General features: G+C 29.6%; 1 protein-coding gene across 1 annotated transcript; it reads right to left on the reverse strand.

Moving 5' to 3' along the window:
* Nucleotides 1–1,473: 1,473 nt before the first annotated feature.
* LOC106772971 (cytochrome P450 CYP82D47) lies at nt 1,474–3,393 on the reverse strand. Its single transcript, XM_014659627.2, has 2 exons — nt 2,367–3,393; nt 1,474–2,275 (listed from the first exon to the last, which is right to left on the reverse strand). The coding sequence occupies exons 1-2, from the start codon at nt 3,318–3,320 to the stop codon at nt 1,646–1,648; spliced, it is 1,584 nt and encodes a 527-aa protein (XP_014515113.1). The 5' UTR covers nt 3,321–3,393; the 3' UTR covers nt 1,474–1,645.
* Between the last annotated feature and the right edge of the window lie 19,215 nt (nt 3,394–22,608).

Consider the following 22,608-nt stretch of genomic DNA (forward strand, 5'->3'; position numbering starts at 1 on the left):
CTTCTATAAAATCCACCAAAGTAATATAATACTACTTTATGCATATTAACAAAGAAAATCAAGCCATGTAAACAATAATCCAGGTAGTACTAAAGCTATTAGACTTAAACCAATTCAAACTTTATTATGAAAACAAATAACAATAAAATTTAATAAGTACTAAATATGTTTTACATCATATTTAAATAATTGACACTTGAAAATTAATTTTTAATTATTAATTACAGTAAAATAATTCAACATATAAACATAACAATTATTATAATCCATCTAATTAAAATTATTAATTAATTAATTAAAAACAAAAAATATTTATATGATTAAATATCTCAAGAAAATATTTAGATAATGCTCATAATATATATATATATATATATATTTTAGAAATTAAAAAATTAAATCAAGTTCTCTCATTCATCGACGAAACAGGTTGAATCAAGAATGTCAGTTTTAATGTGGCGAAAGAGGTTGGCTAATATGGCGAAACAGGTTCAATCAAGAATGCCAGTCCGTTTTATACTGGTTGGCTAATTTGGCTCGTGTCGTTATCCTACAACTAAAAAAATAAGTGATTGATTATTTCATTTGAACAACTAAAAAATAAGAACACCATGCATCTTCCTTATCCCTATAGACAATGTTTCATTTCAAATCTCTCACATTATTATACTTGAACAATTTTTCACTCAAGTCACTCTTTCCTCCATTCCAAATTCTATTTCCACTTGTTTTCCTATATATTAACTCCCTAAATCATCTTTTATTTCATTCCTTTCTATAATTACAAATCGTTATATATTTATTTGGTAAGTACGGTTGAGATTCTAAGTTCTACGTCGCACATTGGATAGAGATGAGAAAGTACAACATTATATATAAGATGCAAGACCTATTAATTCATAGTCTTAAGATTTTGGATAGAAAGTGATGTCATTTTCTTATATGATTGGACTTATATCTCATTATTATTGTGTCTCCCTCCTCGATATACCAACATCAACTTCCTTCATATATATTAATGATTTTTAATACATGAAATTTGTAATATTCACTTTATGAATAATATATATTACGAGGTTATTTGTTTAAAAAGTTTCTATTTTTTTTTTCAACGCATATGTTCTATGTTTAAATATTGAATTAGAAAAAAAAGTTTAAATTAACTTCATTTTTTTTATAAATATTTATATATTTTTATTTTTATTTAAATTCAATAGTTGAGATAGAAAGGAACTAGTAATTAATTGGATAATGATATTTAGACAACATTTTTTTTACAACATTTGAACATTGATGACGTGTTAATCTGTGGTTGGTCAAAAATTACTCCACAATAGTGTTTATGATTATTATTATTGATTGTGGAGTAATTTTTGACCAATCACAGATTGACACGTAATCAATGTTTAAATATTGTCAAAAAAAGTTGTCTAAATATCATTATCCTAATTAAAATAAATAAAAAATGCACAACTATTTTATATTATAATGAAGAAAATTTATTGTGTTTCTTAAAAGAAAAATACAAACAAAACAAAAGGACTGCTAACAATACACACATAGGCCTAGTATACATCTTATTTAGGAGCTAACAATAACTCAGAATAATTAGAACATATATAGTTATAGTTTTCACAGGCATCATTCAAAGGTTTTCATAAAGCTCCAATGGAAGACGAGGTTGGAGAATAAGTCGAAGTTGTTGTTGCTTAGGCAAAGCGACTCCTAACCCTTCAGTCATATCAACGTGAGCACCATCCTTTGTGAAAATATGAAAGCCTTGAAGCAAGCGAGCCAAGGTCAAGTGCGTGACTTGCAGGCCAAAGGACATGCCAGGGCACGACCTTCTTCCAAAGCTAAATGGAATCAACTCAAAGTCCTGACTCATAAAATCAATGTCTCTGTGAGTGGTGAGGAACCTCTCTGGCTCAAACTCATTAGGGTTAGGCCATACTTCTGGGTCCCTTTGCAAGTTCCACAGATTAATAAGCAATCGTGTTCCCTTTGGGACATCATACCCTACCAAAGAGCAATCTTCCATTGCCTCCCTGATTCCTGTTAAGGGTGCTGGCGGGTACAAACGAAGGGTCTCTTTGATAATGGCATCCAGATATTTGAGCTTTTTTATGTCAGATTCTTCCACCCATCTTTCTTTTCCTACGTGGGTGTCCAACTCTTGTAAGGCTGCCTTTAGAATCTTTGGATGGTTTACGAGCAAGGACAGTGCCCATGTTAGTGTCATGGCTGTGCTTCCTCCAGCAGTAAGGATAAGCATCTGCACCAGAACTTACTCAGATTACTCATAAAATGTTAAAGCATAAAACTCATTACTTATCTTAAAATAATCATTCCAGTGTCTCACTTACCATCGCTGTTGCTTTGATAACAGTCTCTTTCTTATAGCCACAAATATCTTCTTGCTCTTCGAAAGTTGATATCATAACGTCCATGAAGTCTCTTTCGCATTCACCATCTCTCATTCTCTCTCTCAGATGTTCTTGCAGCCACTTCTCAAGAATAAGGTCTGTTTGTTGAGCTGTTCTTTTCATGAAACTGACGTAACCTTGGAAATCGAACCAACTAAGAGAAGGAATCGCATCAGCCACCACAAAAACACCAAACAGATATGTGGCATCTTTTATGGCTTTTCTCAGCTTCCATGCTTCATTATCTTCTTCGTTGGCGGTGTCCCCTCCAAATCTCTTCCCAGCAATCATCCTAACAATTATGTTGAAGGTCATGTGCTCTAACAGATTGCTTATAGCCACTTCATTTGAGTCCTTCACGTGCTTTTCAGAGGACACTGTCATTGATGAGTACAAGTCCTTCACAAGAGACAGTGTTTCACTGTCTCTGACATGCTTCAGCTTCTCAAGCCTGTGGCTTGACAAAATCTCGAGAACAGACATTTTTCTGATCTCACGCCAGTAATTTCCGTAAGGAGCAAGGCCAAAGATTGCATTGTTGTAACCCATGAGTCTACCACCAGAAGTGTTTGGTCTTGAGGCAAAAGCTCTGTCATTTATGGTGAGGCACTCTTTGGCAATTTCCCTGTTGTTCACCACTATGGTGGGGTGGCAACCCAGTTTGACACAGAAGACTGGACCATATTTCTGAGCCATGGCTGAGAAGGTCCTGAAATAGGGTATTCTACCATTGAGAAGGTGGAGGTGCCCTATCAAAGGTAAAGCACCGTGAGGTTCGGGAACATTGGTTCCTTTTCTTTGTTTAGGAGATCTGATGAACCTAAACACTTTGTATGCAATTAGCAACACTAAGAATCCTGCAACAGAAGCTTGGAAATTCGAAGCAGGATCCATTTTTGAGGATTGCGTAGCCACACTCTAAGGACCTTTATTTATAGGATCTGAATGCTCTTGCATTATTGAATGAATTAAGACGTGTTCTTTTGTTTTTTATGAACGTGGTCTAGTGTGTCAAAATCGACCACAGAAGATTATTATGTTCTTGTGGTCAGGAATTTCTGCATTATTTTCGAATGTTATTTTGAAGGAAGCGTAATCAAATTTAAAATATATAGACGTAAAAGCATTGGCTATAATAATTTTGAAAGGCACCATTTGTTTGAAATATATATAACTTGTCATGTAAGTAGGCCCCTCTTTATTTAAAAGTAAATATTCTTTTTGACAAATTGAACACGTATATATATAGTTGAGGAAAATTTGTCTAAAAACTACTACCGACGCTCTAGTGTTTCTATACACACATCAACATATGTTAGATTGTTCTATAAGTAAAAGTGATACTAAATAGGCTAAATAAATAGTTGAACTTAAATTAAAATACACAACATAGAAAGTAAAATTCATTTATTATTTAATTGGATATTATTAAGGTTTTTCTATTTTATTTTGTAAATCCATTTTCTACCTTATCTTCACAATAGCTAACAAATTTCTCATCAAATCATTTCAAACCTTTCTTTTATTTCTACTTATAAACCTATTTTCCTTTGTTTAATCTAAACTTATTTTTAAAATTAAAAACATTCGATAGTTAAAAATGATTTAATAAGTACTTTAAGTCATTCAAGAGCGTAAATATATGTTTGGATGAATAAACTATGGTGAGAAAATTTATTAAAGGTTTTTTCTTATACCAATAGTATAGTCACAAGACAAATAATATTAGAAAAATTGTTGATGAATTTTATCGATGCATTAGAAAATTCATTAGTAATTACTGATGAGAATTTTGTCATTAATGACAAAAGTCAATTAGTAATTATATGTAATAAATATCAATTGGTAATTACTAAAGGATTTTTTTTTTCTGTCAGTAAAATATATCTATAAATATCGCGATTTGGTCTTCTTCTTTCTCCTACTCCTTTTCTTCCTTTTCTTTTTTTTCTTCTTTCGTTTCTCTTTGTCTTCTTTTTCTTCTTCTTCCTCTTCCTCTATTGTCACCATCTGTTGTCATCGCAATCTACCGTCATTATTGTCACCACCATCATCGTTATGTCAACCACATTTGGCTTATCTTCCCTTGCCTTCAATGTCGTCATCATCGTTGTTATTGCCAATGCAAACGCTGCAACCTCGACTAGAGATAAGGCCAATTCATAGTATATAAGTGGGTTCAAACCTCACCTTACAAGCCGATTTTGAGGGGTTGAGTTAGGCTTAAAGTCCACTTCTTAACATGATATCAAAGCCTTCACTGTTTGGATTTCCTAGATGTCGTCACCTGCCAAGACTATATCATTTACATAAACAAGTAAGATGGTGATATGAGCATAATCACTTTTGATAAAAAGTGAATAATCTGATTTTGATTGTATGTAGCCCAAAGAAAGTAAAGTAGTTGTCAACTTGTAATTCCATTGCCTAAAGGCTTGCTTGAGTCCATATAAGGACTTCAACAACTTGCAAACTTGCATTGGTTTTTCTGTTTTGTAGCCAAGAGGAAGAGACATGTATACTTCTTCATCTAGATCCCCATGTAGAAAAGCATTATTTACATCTAGTTGATGTAAATACCAATGTTTGGAAGTTGCTAAAGCTAAAACCAATCTTACTGTTGTGAGTTTGACAACAGGTAAAAAAAATCTCAAAGTAATTTAAGTCTTGTTGTTGTGTGTAGTCTTTGGCTACTAACCTTGCCTCGTATCCTTCAATACTCCTATCAACATGCCTCTTTATTTTGTATACTCATTTACATCCAATAGGTTACTTTCCATAAGGTAGATCAGTCAAAACTCAAGTTTTGGTATTTTCTAAAGTTGCAATTTCTTGATCATGGCATTTCTCCAACAATCATGATTGATGGCTTGGTTATAAGTTTTAGGTTCACTAACTTGGAAAAGATTAAGGAAATATGATTTATGAAGGAATAATAATGCATAATATGAGAGATGCGATGAGATAGGATATAAGATACATGTGGATGATTGAGTGAAGGAAGAAGTAGATAACATGTTGCAATGTAGTCCTACAGATAAGATGGTTTATGTTTTGGCCTGGTTGATTTCCTTTGGGGAGTAGTAGTGACAGGTTCAACAGAAACAGACTGAGAAGAAAAAATAACAAGGTCTGGAACAATAGAAGGAGGAGATGCAAGTGGCAAAGAGGGTTGTTAAGTAACTTCTAAGAAAAGAGGTGATGGAGATGAAATGATTTTGGTGACAAAATCCAAGGAATTTTGTGTATCAATAGGTGAGTGTTTGTCACTAGTAAGAAAAGGAAATATGTTTTCATAAAATACTACATTCCTTGATAAAAAAATTTCCCTAGAGTTGAAATCTAACAAAAGGTAGCCTTTCACTTGTTTTAAATCCAAGTAAAACACATTTTTCTGCACGAGGTTGAAATTTTGTTCTATGAGCTTGAAGAGTTGAAGCATAACAAAGTGAGCTAAAAACTTGTAAGTAATGTGTAATAGTTGAGATGGAGAAAAATATGCCAAAACTTTGGAAGGTAAAATATTAATGAGTTGTACAGCATAACGAACAACAAAATACTAGAAAATTATGGGCAAATGGGATTGAAACAATAAAGATCTAGCAACATTGAGAATGCCTTGATGTTTTCTCTCAACAACTCCATTTTGTTTAGGTGTTTCAACACAAGATAATTGATTTTGTATCTCTTTTTGTCTATAAAAATTTGTCATTGCAAACTCATTACCATTATCTGATCTAACAGCTTTTACATCAATGCCAAAAATTGTGTTTTGATATAAGAAACAAAGCCAATAAGTTGTGATCTTATATCTGAGTTACTTGCCATCAATTTAATCCAAGTGTATCTAGACATATCATCCACTATAGTTAAGAAATATTTGAAACCATCAATAGAAGAAGTATTATAGGGTCCCCAAATATCAAATGAATTAAATCAAAAGGAGCTTTTGAAACAGTAATACTTAATTGAAAAGGCAATTTTCTTTGCTTATAATAGTGACAAGTATCACAATGAATTTTTTTGGATCAGGTAAAGTGGCATACATGTTGTGTAATTTGATATAATAAGAAGAAGAAGGATGTCTTAGTCTAGAGTGCCAAATATCCATAGAGTTAGGTCTTATTGTAGAACAAGCAATAGAATTCTCAAGAGTAATAGTAGCTGGTGAACCAATTCACACGAAGATTCATAAATGGTAATTTTACAAGATAGAGATTTAGTTAACTTTGTGACCGAAATAAGATTGATTGAAAAATTAGGAACAAACAAGACATTATGTAAAGTAAGGTGTGTGCTAAGAGAAATTATGCCAGAAAAATGAGCAAATGAAGAGTTCTTGTTAGGTAGTGATACTGTAATTGGTGAGATTCTGTGATAAGAAATAAAATGAGACAAAGAACTGGATATATGATTAGTAGCACCTATGTCTAGAACCCATTGGGAATAGATATTACCTTGATCCTGAGATGAAGTAGAAACATTATGAGAACTCACTAGATCAGTAAAATGTGTGATTATGCGATTAGATTGAGGAAGAAGTGTCAATAGACCATGAATTTGCTCTTGAGAAAGTCTCAGAGTTGAGGAATGTGATTGTGCCTAAGAATTATTAGAAGAAGGAATAATTGCAGAAGCCATTGAATTTCACAACCTCAAATTAGACAAAAATTTCACAACCCGAATCTCCCAAAACTCCTCCAAAATCCTCTAAAAATAATCCAGGGCTACGAGTGATTAAAGCACCCAATTATTTCTCATTGAAAACCCTAGAAAGCAAAGTCAAAACATAAAACATAACGATGTGAGAGTAACAAAAGGAGTAGCCATAGAAGAAGAAGAAATTGTAGGAAAGCCAATAATGAAAGGTAGAATATGAAGATCTTGGCAGTAACTGATTTGGTTGCGGAAGAACGTGATCAAGAATTAATTTTCTTCTGATACCATATTAGAAAGTCGATTTTGTGGGGTTAAGTTAGACTTAAAACGCACTTTCTAATATGGTATCAGAGCCTCGTTAAAGCCTATCTTAGAGATATTTGTTTTGTTGGGCATATTGTTCTACCAATTATCGGGTTGCTATCAGACCACCCATTAATGTTTAATCCCACGCTCAACTCGAGAAGCATATACCTCGGCGTTGGGAGGGGGGGTGTTGGAAGTCCCACATCGACTATAGATAAGGTCAATTCATAGTATATAAGTGGGTGCAAGCCCCACCTTACAAGCTGATTTTGTGGGGTTGAGTTAGGCTTAAAGTCCACTTCTAACACTTTTCTCTTTGTCTTCGTTTTCTTCTTCTTCCTCCTCCTCTATTGCCACCATCTGTTATCATCATTGTCACCACCATCATCGCTATGTCAACCACATTTGGATTCTCTTCCCTTGCCTTCAGTGTCATCATTATCGTCATTATTACCAATGCAAACACTGCAACCTCCTCTTCCTCTTCTTTCTATTTCTCTCATTCTTCTTTCTTCTCGTCGATCTCCATTTAATTTATAACACATATTTCATTTGGCGAAAAAATTGACACTCATTTTATCAATGAATTTAGTAATGTAATTATCAAAAAAATTTAAAAATTACATTTATAAAGAGATTTACTTGCGAATTTTCAACAATTTAATAACTGATAGATTTTTAAAAATTCAATTATCAAATACAAGTTATTATAATCCCTTGTTAGAATAATGTAAAAAAAAAATGTCATGAAGGAAGAAGGATACAAGAGAGTGGTTCTATCTTGACTGCTTAAATAGTGTCTAATAAGTCAATAAATAAAATAAATGTTGTAACATATAAGGGGAAATCATTACTCATTGTAATTGGTTTTCTACTTCAACATAGAAGCGAAAATCATGAGACATTTATGAAGATCACTACTAGGTTGTAAAGACAAATATCTATGGATTGATTCAAAAATTACTATAGTAAGCAAGTTTTAGAACCTCAAGTGTTAATGTTTGTATAATCTAATCAATCTCTGACTTTATACTATAGACTATTTTATGCCCTTTATAGATTAATATTACTGAAAAAAAAAAACACTTAAAGGTGATACACAACATGAATAACTACAAATTAAAACATTTGATGGAGACAAAAAAAGTGTTGTATAGAGTAAACAATACGGCAAGTAAGATTATAAAGAAGATGTAAAGTGGTACTTATAATTGGCTTGATCTTGTTTTTTTATCATATTTATTTTTATCTTTTTTTGGCATTTTTATTATTATTATTATTTTAAATATTTAAGGGTTTATTAAATAATTTTAGAAAAGATAAGTACTTTATTTATTTTTAGTTTTGTGAGTAGAATCAATTCCGCTCCATAGCTTTTAATTTCCTTAATCTTAAACTTATTCTAACTGCGTCTTTAAATTAATTTATATCATCCAATTTCCAACAAATTCCAATTGTTTTGAATTTTTTTTTTTATCTTTTTAGAATGTGATAGTTACAAAATCCTCATGAATAGGACCAAACTTTATTCAGTGATATTTAAACAAGATTTTTCTTTCTCATTTTTAAGCAAGTCCCCGAGAAGGTTTAATTGATCCATGATTTATGTTTTTGTTTTTCATTTCCTTTTCATTTGTTTTAAGAGATATATTCATCAATTTCGATTCTTTTTCGATCGAGATGTATGGATTTATGGGTCTACGTTTCTACATAGATCATGTTCATGGATTAACAAAAATGTTCAAAAGCTTTATTTGCCTCTGCCATTTTGTGAGTTTCTTCCTTTTTGCATATGGGATTGCCACTACCTTTGGTAGCATCTAGGGGGACTACTACGACTCCTCTCTTCTCAAAAATTCATACATCTCTTATCAATATATGAACAATTATTTACAGACCATAGATTTATGATTAACCTCAATGGAAAAAAAATGGAGCACTTAACAATGTATCTTCTCAAACCAAAAACTACGAGATGATCCTATTCATTCTAGGGTGACGATGAGATCATACCATTCGAGTCTTTTTTTCATGTTTTCCCTTAAGGTCTGGAGAAAATTTCAATCAATAGGATTTTCCTAATCCTTCCCAAAAAGAAGAACATGAAATTCTTTTTCCTTTTCATAAGGACCAAGAGATTGATCTAGCCATAAGAAGAATAAAATGCTTGGCTGTTAAATAACTCACTTCTTGGTCTTTGACCCCTTTAGTCACTACCAACGCCTCTGATAAGTGCAATGAAATGTGTCTATTTATTTATCTCTATCTTGACTTGAAAGGAGCAGGTTTTGAAAATGATCGTCTAAGGTTGTGCTAGGAAGGTCTGTTAATGCCTTCCTTTTTCTTCTCATCAGAATTATTTCACAAATGCTTGTCATGGTAAAGAAGAAGGGGGAACAAAAACACTTGGAGAAAACAATACAATTAATAGTTGTATGTTAAGTTTGGGAAATGAATCGCTCTTAAATATGTTTGAATGGTCAACTATGTTAGAACATTGTTAATCAATGACTTTTTTGTTTCATAATCGTGCATATAGTTAGGATAACTTGTGGCATACATTTATTTTGAAATAGTTTGGTGTGATTGCATTGGTTAGTCTTTATTTAGTGTGAGAGTATGACTAGATTGTTGGATACTTGAGTGTTGTGAGCTTGAGTGTACAGAGTTGTAAATGAATTAGGTATTACCATGAAATTGTTTTTTTTTTCCTGATTCTTGTTAATATAATAACATAAATGGATAAAAATGATAAAGACACTTCTTTTGTGATCTATGTATTTAAAGCTATTTGGCCAAATAGCAACCTTGATATGTGTTAATAATTTGTTGTTAGCCATTTACTGGATAAGATAACTTTGGGGTACGGTGTAAACACCCTATCACGATATGAGATTGGACAAGTTTCGGGTAGGGTATCAACACCCTACCCTAGAAAAAAAGAAGAGAAAGAAAAGACAATAGAATTCATGTGATGAAAAGGGGTTTTGTTATGATAAGTGATCAAGGTCGTACCCGAATCAAATTAATGTGCAATTACAAATGCAGTTTACTAGGGAGTGACTCTTAGGTCGTATCTCAAGGACCAAACTTTGGTTCTATCATAAGATAAAACACGTAGTGGGGGGTTGAACAGATTTGTGAATGAACATCAATTGAACAATTAACGTAGATTAAACACAGATTAAAAACAGGTTGGCATTAGTTCAATTGCAATGATTCCAATCCCATATTAACTATAATTACCCACTCTTCTCACCCCTAATTCAACACGAAATAATCCAACTAAGCAAAGGCAAAAGCTATGTTAGATTCATTTCATTGCTTGTTACAGTTGGTCGTACCTCTAGCAACCTTCAACAACGTCAACTAATGCTGAATACACTATAACCGAATTAAATAAGAGTCAAACAACTTAAAATAGTTTTTTTTAATTTTAAGAAGAATTTAAAAACATAATCAGTGTTCTAGTGTTTCGGCTCATATCACCAAAGCTAGAACATGTTCTCATTGCCTTAATTGATTTATATATGGTTACATAAGACTCTGAATTGAAACAAAACCAAAAATCAAAGCAAAAACAAATTAGAATCTAACAAAACAGTGGTTAAAAATGTAACAGACTTGCACATGACCTTTGACAAAAAAAAATTGAATTTCAAAACGAAAATGACTTAAAACAAGGAGGTTCACTGATTAAAATGCTAAAACAAACATAAGAACACACTAGAATCACAAAAAATATTAATGAAGAACACTAAATCAACTAAGGAAAACCAAAAACAGTGGCTGAAAACAGAACACAACATGGATATAGATGGAGATGCACTTAGCTCTTGAAGTGTTCTCAACCACAACTCTGACTACCACTTGATGGAAGCAACTCCAGGCATCACATGAGAAGAGCACTCCACTGACCAGAGAAGCAACAAATGGCAATATGTGCAGTGGAAGTTAGTGCATTAAAGGTGTTTCATGAAAGTGTGAATAAAATAAATGGTTGGTGTTTGGAGCCTCTAAGCTCAGAAGGTCTTCCTACTAAGGAAGGAAGGTAGAGGAGAGTGAGAGGATTCAAAATTTGAAAGTGACTCAAAAGAAAAAGAGGCTGGTGTTGACGGATTGGCAAGCGTACCAAATCGTTCAAGTAATATAAATGGTAAGACCAAGTATCGTTTTCCCAAGAGACTCGAAAGGCCTTATCGTTCGCGTGAATTAAAATAATAAGACTTGAAAGGAAAAATTAATTAATTGTGTAAGAGAATAAAATTATGAACATGGAATAGAGGTTGATTCAATTGACAAAAGAAAACAATGGATGAATGGAGTTGTTGGGGGTTTACAATTTCATCTAATCCGCTCTCTCTTATCTACTCCTCTTGAATATTAGTTTGATTAATTAATTGTCATGCAACTTTCTTAGCCTACCCTTAACCCTAGCCTCCCCTAGCAATTAATACAGCATTATAGAGCAGAAGTTAAAAGCAATTGATCGTCCTACCCCTATCCCTAGGTGGTATTGCATAATCAAGAAATTACTCACCAGTTCACGACATTACTGTACGTCCCCGTATTAATAAAGACAAACATCAGTTATCGAATGAGTTAAACGATAAANGCATTAAGCANANATGAGAACCCAACAATTAACAATCAAAACATATGGAAACCATATAAATAATCAAGAGTTTCAATAAAAGAGAGTATCAAAAGATTACATTGTTTCCCCTAACAACAATAGGGTTTAGTTCACCATAGACATGGTGAAACTAGATGAAAAATGGATGAAGAATGGAAAAGCAAACCCTAGAAAAGATGAAAAGAAGCCTAAGCATCCAAGAGATCCTCTCAAGAGAGCAAAATTAGGTCTGGCTGTCCCCTTCTGTCAAAAGAATACATCTAAACTCGCAACAGGGGTATTTATAGGTGAGGAGCTCAATAGAAAACAGGCCCAAGCCCAGCAGACCACCGCCCGGCGGAACAAGTGTGGCGCCCGACGGTTTCCCATAAACCGCAAAACCGCCCGGCAGTGTAAGTTTCCGCCGGGCGGTTTCCCTCAAATTCGCCCAGCGCCAACGGCATGCCTACTCCTCACCCTGGACCGTTCGGCGGTGTAAGTTGCCGTCGGGCGGTGCGTCGACTCTTCAAATCTTCAATTTTCTTCTCTTTTCTTGAGTCTACGACCGAAATCTTCATCTTCATTCTTCACTTTCTCAAAAATACTACAAAGCAATGCTAAACAAGCATAATATCTCTAAAAACAGCTTTTGACACTCTACAGACTCATTTATTGAGTTTTGCTTGATTCTAAGCTCATTCCAAGTAGTAAAGGGCGTAATTTAGTCTAAAATGACATAGGAAAATAACTATTTTTCAACCTTCATCAGTTGGAAAGAAATCAATAACATATTATTAAGCTTAAAAGTGTCGAAATACAATGAATAGGCTCTCTTATTTATAAGTGAAGACAATCCTCAACTCTGATCAAATTTCCCTCTAAAAATCAAATAAATCCAACTGGAGAGGCCAATTGGCGTTGCACATGGACAACCAAACCAACACATGAAAAATGTTTCTCATAGAGGCTGGGCGCATGAGGGTTTCAACTGGACGAATACTTGATTCGAAAGCCTAGTTCCTTTGCAACTCCAATATGGAAATCAGGTACTCAATCCAAAAGCTATGTAGAAAAACCCCTTTCGTTGCTCTATTGCTTCCTTTGATTATAGAATCTCTTGGCTGATTGGTTCATGTTCTTGTAGCTTTATTGAACTCTATAAAAAAATAATGAATAAACATATTAGAAGAGAAGAAGGATTATTAGTTGATTTTCCATAAAAGTAAAGTGTTTTGTAATCCTTCTTCTTCTGAAATCCTTTTGGACAGGGCCCTGGTTAGAGGTCCAATATGAGCTCTAGATGGTCCTCCATCACTATACAATTTCTACAAACCATTAGAAAATTATTTACAACTTTTTCTATATTAGATTTACATTTATTTGATTTGCCAACCATAACAATCAACAATTCATTCATAACAAAATAAACATAAAAAAACCATATATAAATATTAAGGATTTGTATTAGTGTTTTTTTCAGCTTTATCTTAAGCTCTTGGAATTCGTCCAATGCTTCAATCTACATATTTGATATAATTTTCTTCATTCGTCTTTATCAACTACGTTCTTTACACAATTTATTCCTTCATATATGCTAAAGAAAATGCTTAAACTCTATATGTTTAAAAATAAAGGTGGAATGTATTATGTGTTATATATAGATCAAATATAAATTTTATTGTGATACATCATAGTTTGATCTTAAATTGATGCACACATTTCTTTTAATCCAAAACCTAATTTTAAATAGTAGTCTTGTTTTCATGAAAAAAAAATTACAAAACTATAGTGAAAACAATTTAAACTTACTATTTTATCATTGACAAGATATCATTTAAAGATATTATAAAAATTTGGTTTAAACCCTTTTTTGGTCCCTAAGTTAAGTTATGATGTTCAGTTTAGTCCGCGCTTTTAAAAATGTCAACCTTTAGTCCCTATAATATGAAAAATGTATCAAATCAATCCTATTCGTTAACAAATCACAAGTTTTTCATTAAGTGATTTGTTGTTCATAATACCTTCCGTTAACAAATCACAAAATATTGGATACCTAGGTATGAAAACTTGTGATTTATTGTTTATTAAGGGTTGTCATGAGACTGATTTGATACATTTTTCATATCATAGGAACTAAAGTTTGACATTTATAAAAGCAGAGACTAAACTGAACATCAGAACTTAACTTAGGGACCAAAAAAGGGTTTAAACCTAAAAATTTTGCCTACTGGTTTACCTAAGATTTAAGTTTCATTATCTATTTTACTGAATGACCCCCCAGTCATAGACAGGCTAAACTAGACGATCAACCATTAGTCAGACAAAACGAATTGAGCCACCCATGTGTTAGAGTTATTATCCCAAATGCTAAACGACTTAACGTAAAGATTGATTACTTTCAATTGGGCCATAATTAGGCCACCACTAATTCAAGGCCCACATCGAAATCTATAAATATAGGTATGAGGTAAGAAGATAGGTGGTTTTGCATTTAATGCACCATTAATACTTGAGCTACCAAATCTTAGACGACTTTGGCATTGGAATACCTTTTGCAGGTAACCTCCAAGGGTAATGAATGAATAGTAGCATTAAGACAAACATTCATAGCTTTTGCAACCTATAAGACATTTGACCGTTGACCTCAATCCCACACCCGAAACATCTATACTTCATGTTATTGACACTCTTCCAATTTTACTAATAGATGTATTCATTGATATCTCATTGATATTAATATTTTTCAATGATTTATTTAAATTGAATATGATTGTTCTTATTTTGATTGTTCATCATGTTGTTGCTATAAATATAATTTAACGAATGAATAATATTTTTTTGGTAGGTCACATCTCATGAAAAAAAACTGAAATTAATAAGAAATCATTTTTTTTTATAAAAGGTTGGTGTGTCTTGATCTTTGATCTGACCCGACCAATCTCGATCTTTGATCTATTTCAGTCTTTCTTAAAGTTTTATTGTATTTATATTTATTCTATATTTACCTGATAACTTTTTGGCAAGTATACCAAATCGTTACAAGTAATACAGTGATAAGAAAAGTATCGTTCTCCTCAGGGAATTTGTGTTACGTTATTTAATTTAAAATTATATATCAAGATCAATTCGTGTTGATGAAAGTTGCTTTGATTGTTGCATAAAGAACACAGAATTTAACAACGTAAAAGTTAAGATGAAAATATAATACGAACAATCATTGGAATTGGTTTCAGACTAACATCTCAGTAACATCCTGTACAATATATGACCTGTTCATGCATTCACAAGTTGATATCTTGCTTTAATTCCTCAAAACAAGTTCTAAAATTATCCCTTAAATTATTAATTCCTTAATTAATTTAATGAATAATTTTGCATTGAGTTCAGATGTTCAAAATGACCAAAAGCATGTAAGTTATTCCTAGCGTAATCACTTTTAGCTTCTTTTCTTACGTTTCTGGTTCTAAAAATACTTCCTAGTACAAAAAGAACCTTTAAGAAAAATTATACTTCCATATAATCAAAATCAAGTCAAGAAAAGAACAAGAACAGATACATTTATTGATCAGGAAAATTACATCAATGTTTTGCCATACAGCCAATTCCAATGAAAGAAAATTTAGCCTATCCTAGACATCACAAACGTACTCATTTCAGCAATTCCTTGCATCATGTGTAGTCTTGATGTCTTCAGAGAGTCTTCTCAGCGTCTTCTATGGTCTTGAGAGCCGTTCTCTAATTTTTCTCGTGTGTCTGAAGATAACTCTCCTCTCTGTCACGTATCATTAAGAGCCAGTTAATTTTCAGTAACTTGCACCATTCGCTTAGCGCACAGAAGCAGTTTCGCTGTGCGAATTACTTTTAAATTATGCAGCTCACTGTTGTAATTCGCTAAGCGCACAGCCTCAGGTGCGCTTTGCGAATTTGCAATTTTTTTAATCTTCTCTGCTGTAATTCGCTTAGTGAACCAATACTGGTGCGCTTAGCGAATTATTGACTTTTGCTCCTCCAAATTGGATGATTCGCTCAACGAACCAATAGTGGTGCGCTTTGCGAATGTGTTCTTCTGGCTCTGCAAATTTGGCTGGCTATGCGAGAATTAGCTGTCAACTTCACATTTATGCAACTTTTCCTGAACAATAATTTACGAAACACTCTGCTACAAATTACAACTTTTCACTGAGTAACAACATGGATAATTACAAGATTAAGGTAATTTATAAGTGTAAAAACATTTGTTTTTCACACTTATCATTACCTTTTATTGATATTCTGAATTATAATTAAAATAAAACAATACATTTTTCCAATAAAAATAAAAGTAAAAAAAGTTTAATTAATTTTGTCTTGTCTTCAACAAATCTCCCAAAAAGGCTTGACTTGATTGGACCACTAATGATATATTGGTTGAAAATTTTAATTTTTATAGCAAAAAGTAAAATAAAATATAAATATATTTTTATTTCATAAAATTATTGAAATAGACAACCTTGCTTATAAAGGAAATAGAATATTTTATCAATTTCATTATAATATAATATAAAATTAGCTTCTAAACATTTGCATTTGGTTAAATTGTGATACTACTAGAGTTTGTTTGTTAACTTTCAAATTACATTTCTAATAAATAAATATATGTCTTAGTGTTAGATTAATGTCTACTGAGCATTTGTTAATAGAATCTGATTAATGTTTGACGTTGGTTCACTAAATATAGTAGAGTCCACTTAATGTTATACATTAATAAAATCTTTTAATAGAATCCACTTAATTTTGAATACAAATGAAGTCACTTAATGTTGATAATTTTTTAAGAAAGTTAAACATACTTACAACTAGAGCTGTCAAAACGGATAGTCCGACTCGACCCGGCCTGTCACGGATTGGTCACTTAGTGAGCCAACACAATCCGACTCATTTATTAGCGAGTTAGAAAAATTCGAACTCAACTCAACCCACTACAGGTTAGTAAGTAAAAGGATTGGCTCACTGGCTCACTTAATTACAATTTTTTTAATAAAAAAATTACAAACTTTTTATAATTCAAATCTAAACAAATTTTAATCCCAAATTTCACTGTAGTGTTTAATTAATTTTGAAAATAGAAAACTTAAATAATAAAAAAAAAATAATAAATATTTTTTCATAAAATTAAAATTAAATTTTAATAAAATAAAATTAGGTAGGTGAATTGGTGAGCTAACCCGGCCTACCACGGGTTCAACTCACATGAACCAGCTTTAAATGAACCAAATTAAAATATGACCAACATAAAAAAAAATACAATTTTTTCAAACCCAACTTGGTCCGAACCCGTGGTGGACCGGATTGACCCGCGGATTCTGACCCATTTTGACAACTCTAAGTACAACCATTTTTAACTTTTTTAAATAAATAAATATTTGCATTAATATGGGATTAGCGTATGTCCACAAACCCGACACGTCGCTTTCATAATAAGACCAAGAAAATGGCGTATGTCCACTTAATTTCGTTGAAACGAAATTCTCACAACAACCTATAATTTGGCTTCACTTGGATTCTATTTAGTGGTAAGTTCTATTTAGGTGTAATACGTGTATTCTATTTTTTTTTAATTTCATGTAAATAACTATTTCGATAATTGTATTTATAAACAAAATAAAAGAAATCTATTATAAATTAAAATGAATTTGTAGAAGTAGTTTAATCAACTTTTTCAAAATTTTAAATTTAACTCATTTTTTTGTTTTTAAAAATCTAATTTTATCTTTTTCTTTTTTTTAATAAATACTTACAAGGGTCTTCTAGAAGAAATTTGATGCTATTTGATTTTTGCTTTGACCGGAAATTGGTCTCTTTTTCTGATTGTTATATATGATTTTGACCACATTAATTGTGAATTTTCCTTTTAAAAGGTAAACTTTCGAAAACCTTATATATAATTTATCTTAATCAAGACTTATTTATTGGTATTTTAGGTTTAACTTAAAACTAATTTTAAGTAAAAAGTTGTATGGATTTTTCATATAAAAAATAGTTTATTTAAAAGCATAATTATTATAAAATTTAAATTATTCTGAATTACTATTTTTAATTAATAGCAGTTGTTTGATTGAGATTACAATTAATAAGATCAGAGAATGTATGTAATTAGCGGAAGTTTCATTAACCCATTCAATATGTATTTTAATCAAATAGTAGAAAATCACGTTTAATATTTAATTTAGTTATTTAAAAAAAGTTTTCGTTAATTATATATATATATATATAGATATATATATATATATATATATATATATATATATATATATANATATATATATATATATATATATATATATATATATATATATATATATATCTTTAATAGAGGTTCAAATACTAATTTGATTTTTATTTTTATTCATTTTATTCAATATAATTTTGATAATTGTTTTTATTTAAATATAAATTTTATATAATTATTAAACTGATATTTTTATTAAAATTTATAAATTTTTGTAATATAATTTTAATTTGGGATTATAATTAGTTTAAAATAACAATGAAAATTTTAAAAGGGTTAAAAAGTGGAAAGTAAATCTATTTTTTTATCTTAGCCTCTTAAAATTTTAAATCAATAATATTAGTTTTCGTTCTTAAAATTTTTGATCTAATTTTACACCTGACAATAAACCAAAAACATTTAATAAAAATATTAATATAAAAATTATGTAAGAAAATAATTTTTTTTAATTTAAAAAAATTAAGTTATTCAATTTAAAAAAAAGTTGAGACTAAATCGAAAAAAATTAACATATAAAAATATTAAATTGAATATAAAATATTAATCCTAACATATAAAAAATATTAAATTGAATATAAAATATTAATCCTAACATGTATTACTAACCTACATGATATTAGCTTCACACAAGGATAGTTTTTGTTTAAATTAAAAAAAAAAAAAAAAACACAAAATAACTGTAAATGAACAAATTAACGAACATTGAGAATAAATTAAAAAAAAAATCTTATAACTAAATTAAATAAATTCAATGAAAATAAGGTCCTGAGCCTTTTTTAAACTACCCAAATAAACCTTTTGCATATTTAGTTGCCAAAATACACTTTTCCTTATTTTGACCAACTTTTTTTTATTTGAGGTATTTTAGTTGTTAATTTTAGGGCTGTATCCTAATAATTATTTTTTTTTACCTAATTGTACAAGTTCCATTTAACATTATTTGCATATTTATGATTGTTATTTTAAAAATTAAGATAACATTAAAATAATAAAATGTGAAAGGTTAACATTGAAATACAAGTTCTAAAAAGTTGATTTATATTATTATTTAGTGAATTACAAGAATTCCCAGAAATATATCCAAATGCTAAAAGAAGCAATATTTTTTTCACCATATTCAAATATAGTTAGCCATTAATGGATTTAAATATAAATTATAGAATTTAATAATGTAATATTAATTAAAATTAAGTCTTTTTTATAATTTAAATTTAATATTTAATAAAAATTAATATTGAATGTTGTTTTAAAATTTATTTGGAATAAATTATTAGTATTACTAATTATTTATTTAAAATTTAATTTACTATGAAATAAATTAGGACAATAATAGACCATATTAATTATTCATTTAAAACATTAAAGTCAATTATATTTTATTATAAATATGTTTTTATAAATTTTATTAATTAAATTTGTTATTTTAGAAGAAGTAAATTTTGTAATTTATTCTCTATACGAGAGAAATGTATAAAAAAGGATCGATGATGTGTGTTTGATGATTATTTGTTTATTATGATAATAGCAAAAGTTTAAATATGCCATAGATCTTTTCTATGAAAAAAATAATTAAGTTGTACCTTTATGTGTTTCAAAGAACATGATTTCTTGAAGGTTCCTGTCTTAACATAATATTCAAACATGTGGGTCACATGAATCAATTTTCACGTGATTTTACGGCTGTGCTGTAATAAATTAAACTATTAATTATATTATAAACTTATTAAAGGATTTGTGTAAAGGGCTTATACTAATAGACAATACAACTTAATCATACATAATATATATAAATACAAAGATTTATATAAAGAGTATTCAATTTAAAAATTAACAAAATCTTTACTTTTTTAGTTGTTTTTTCTGTATCTGTTTTTATATTTAGTTATGGTACATAATGTAATTTATAAAAAAACGTTAAAAACATTGAAACAAATTTTCAATATAGAAAATACATGAAAGAGGGACATTTTAATTAATAAATCACAATAATTTAAATTTATTCAAAATTTTAACCTACAATAATCATATAGACCACGTAAGGATATGTACATTATTCAACAAGCGGAATATTAACTGAAATAACACGTAAGCGAAATATTAACCTACCATAATCATATAGAAAGGAACTAGTAATTAAAATAAATAAAAAATGCACAATTATTTTATATTATAATGGAGAAAATTTATTGTGTTTCTTAAAAGAAAAGTACAAACAAAATAAAAGTACTACTAAAATACACACAAACCTACACTAAGTAGACATATTAGGGCTCCACATATAGGCCTAGTAAACATCTTATTTAGGAGCTAACAGTAACTTGGAATAATTAGAACATAAATAGTTCTAGTTTTCACGGGCATCATTCAAAGTAGACCTATTTTAGCTAGCAGGTAATGTTTTGGTAAACATGAAAGTCTTGGTTTAATAAGTAGACCTTGGTTTACTAAATAGGAATGTCTTGTTTTGATAAGTAGACCTTGTTTTGATGAATAAGAAAGTTCTCTTTTAGTGAACATGTCCTGTTTTGGTAAATAGGATCAATGATCGGAGTACGAAAGATATTATATGGTAGAATTGATTGGTAGTGTTAGCATGGTTTATTTGAGTAGAAGCGTGAGTTTGAAAAGAGTAAATGTATGACTTAATTGGATTGTGGATGTATGACTTAATTGGATTGTGGGTGATGTTGTAGGTGCGTACCTTTTAATTATTATATTATGATGTATATTGTTATTTTATGTTTATTTTATTAGTTTCCTTTAGTTGTTTGTGTTTATGCGATGATTGCATGTTATATGGAAATAAACGATTTCTCATATGTTCTTGTTGATGAATAAAATGGAAAGTATATATAGTTTTGGAAAAAAAATTATGTTTACCAAATGTTTTTGCTTAATTAATATTAATGTATAGCTTTTTCGTAACAATTAGTTGTAAGGATTAAATTTTGGATTTTTGTTTAGTCTATTCTAATTATTGAAAATTTTAAGAAAATTTTTTAAATTATTTTTTAAACTGTTTTTTTAAATTTAACTATTTTTTAAAATTAAATATGTAAAAATCATCTATAGAATAAATAAAAACTATCTATAATTAAATTATAAAAATTATTTATATGTATTTTTAAAATTATAATTTTATATTTTTATTATAAAAAAATAGTACATATATGCACATATATTTTCACTAATAGTTATAAAATGTAATTTTTTCTATTAGTTTTCAATATTGTTTTATCTCCCAAATCCCTTTTTCTTAAAATTAGATATTTTTTCAACATACTAACTTAAATAGTACTCATTAACATGTTGATGTTTTATTAATTCTTTTAATTTGGAATAGGATATTACAAATATTAAAACAAAAAATAAAACTAATGACACTCGTTTTCAAAATATATTATACTTATTTAAGAAAAATTATATTTTAATACAGAATTACATTTTGATAGGCTACACATGCCATTTCTTCACTAATTCATTACTTATTTATTATTTTACTCATGTACAAGTTAACAATTGAAAATTAATTGATGATCTGACAACGGTCAGACAACAGGTGGAACCGAATGTCCACATAGATCATATTAGAATAAACTTCAACCTGTCTCTGATATCATGTTAAGAAATAGATTTAAGCCTAATTTAATCCCACAAAATCGACTTATAAGGTGAGATTTACACTCATTTATATATTATAAATTGACTTTATCTCTAGTCAATATAGAACTTCAAACATCTACTGTAAACTTATTCAAATATTGTATTGATATGTACTGTAAACTTAATGAAAAAATCAGTGTTAAAATAAAGTAAAAAAGTCTATCATTTTCAGTATTACTTATTTAATGACACCCAAGCACAATCTCATCATATAGGATTATAGTATCATAGCACAAAATACTATTTGAAGTTTATTGGACATGTTGTTCTACCGAAAGGATTGAATTAAGTTTAAAAATTTACCTCTTAACAATATATTATTAACTCCCTAATCTTTTATTTCATTCCTTCCTATAATTACAATATAGTTAAATATTTATTTGGTAAGTACTAACTTCCTTCATATATTAATGATTTTAAATACATGAAATTTGTAATATTCACTTTATGAATAATATATATTAGGAGGTTATTTGTTTAAAAAGTTTCTATTTTAATTTTTATTTGCAACGCACATTTTGTCATGTTTAAATATTGAATTTGAAAAAAGGTTAAATAAACTTCAATTTTGTTATTATAAATATTTATATATTTTTATTTATATTTAAATTAAATAGTTGAGATAGAAAGGAACTAGTAATTAAAAAATAAAAAATGCACAATAATTTTAT

Source organism: Vigna radiata, chromosome 9, assembly GCF_000741045.1.
Source record: "Vigna radiata var. radiata cultivar VC1973A chromosome 9, Vradiata_ver6, whole genome shotgun sequence".
NCBI lineage: Eukaryota > Viridiplantae > Streptophyta > Magnoliopsida > Fabales > Fabaceae > Vigna > Vigna radiata.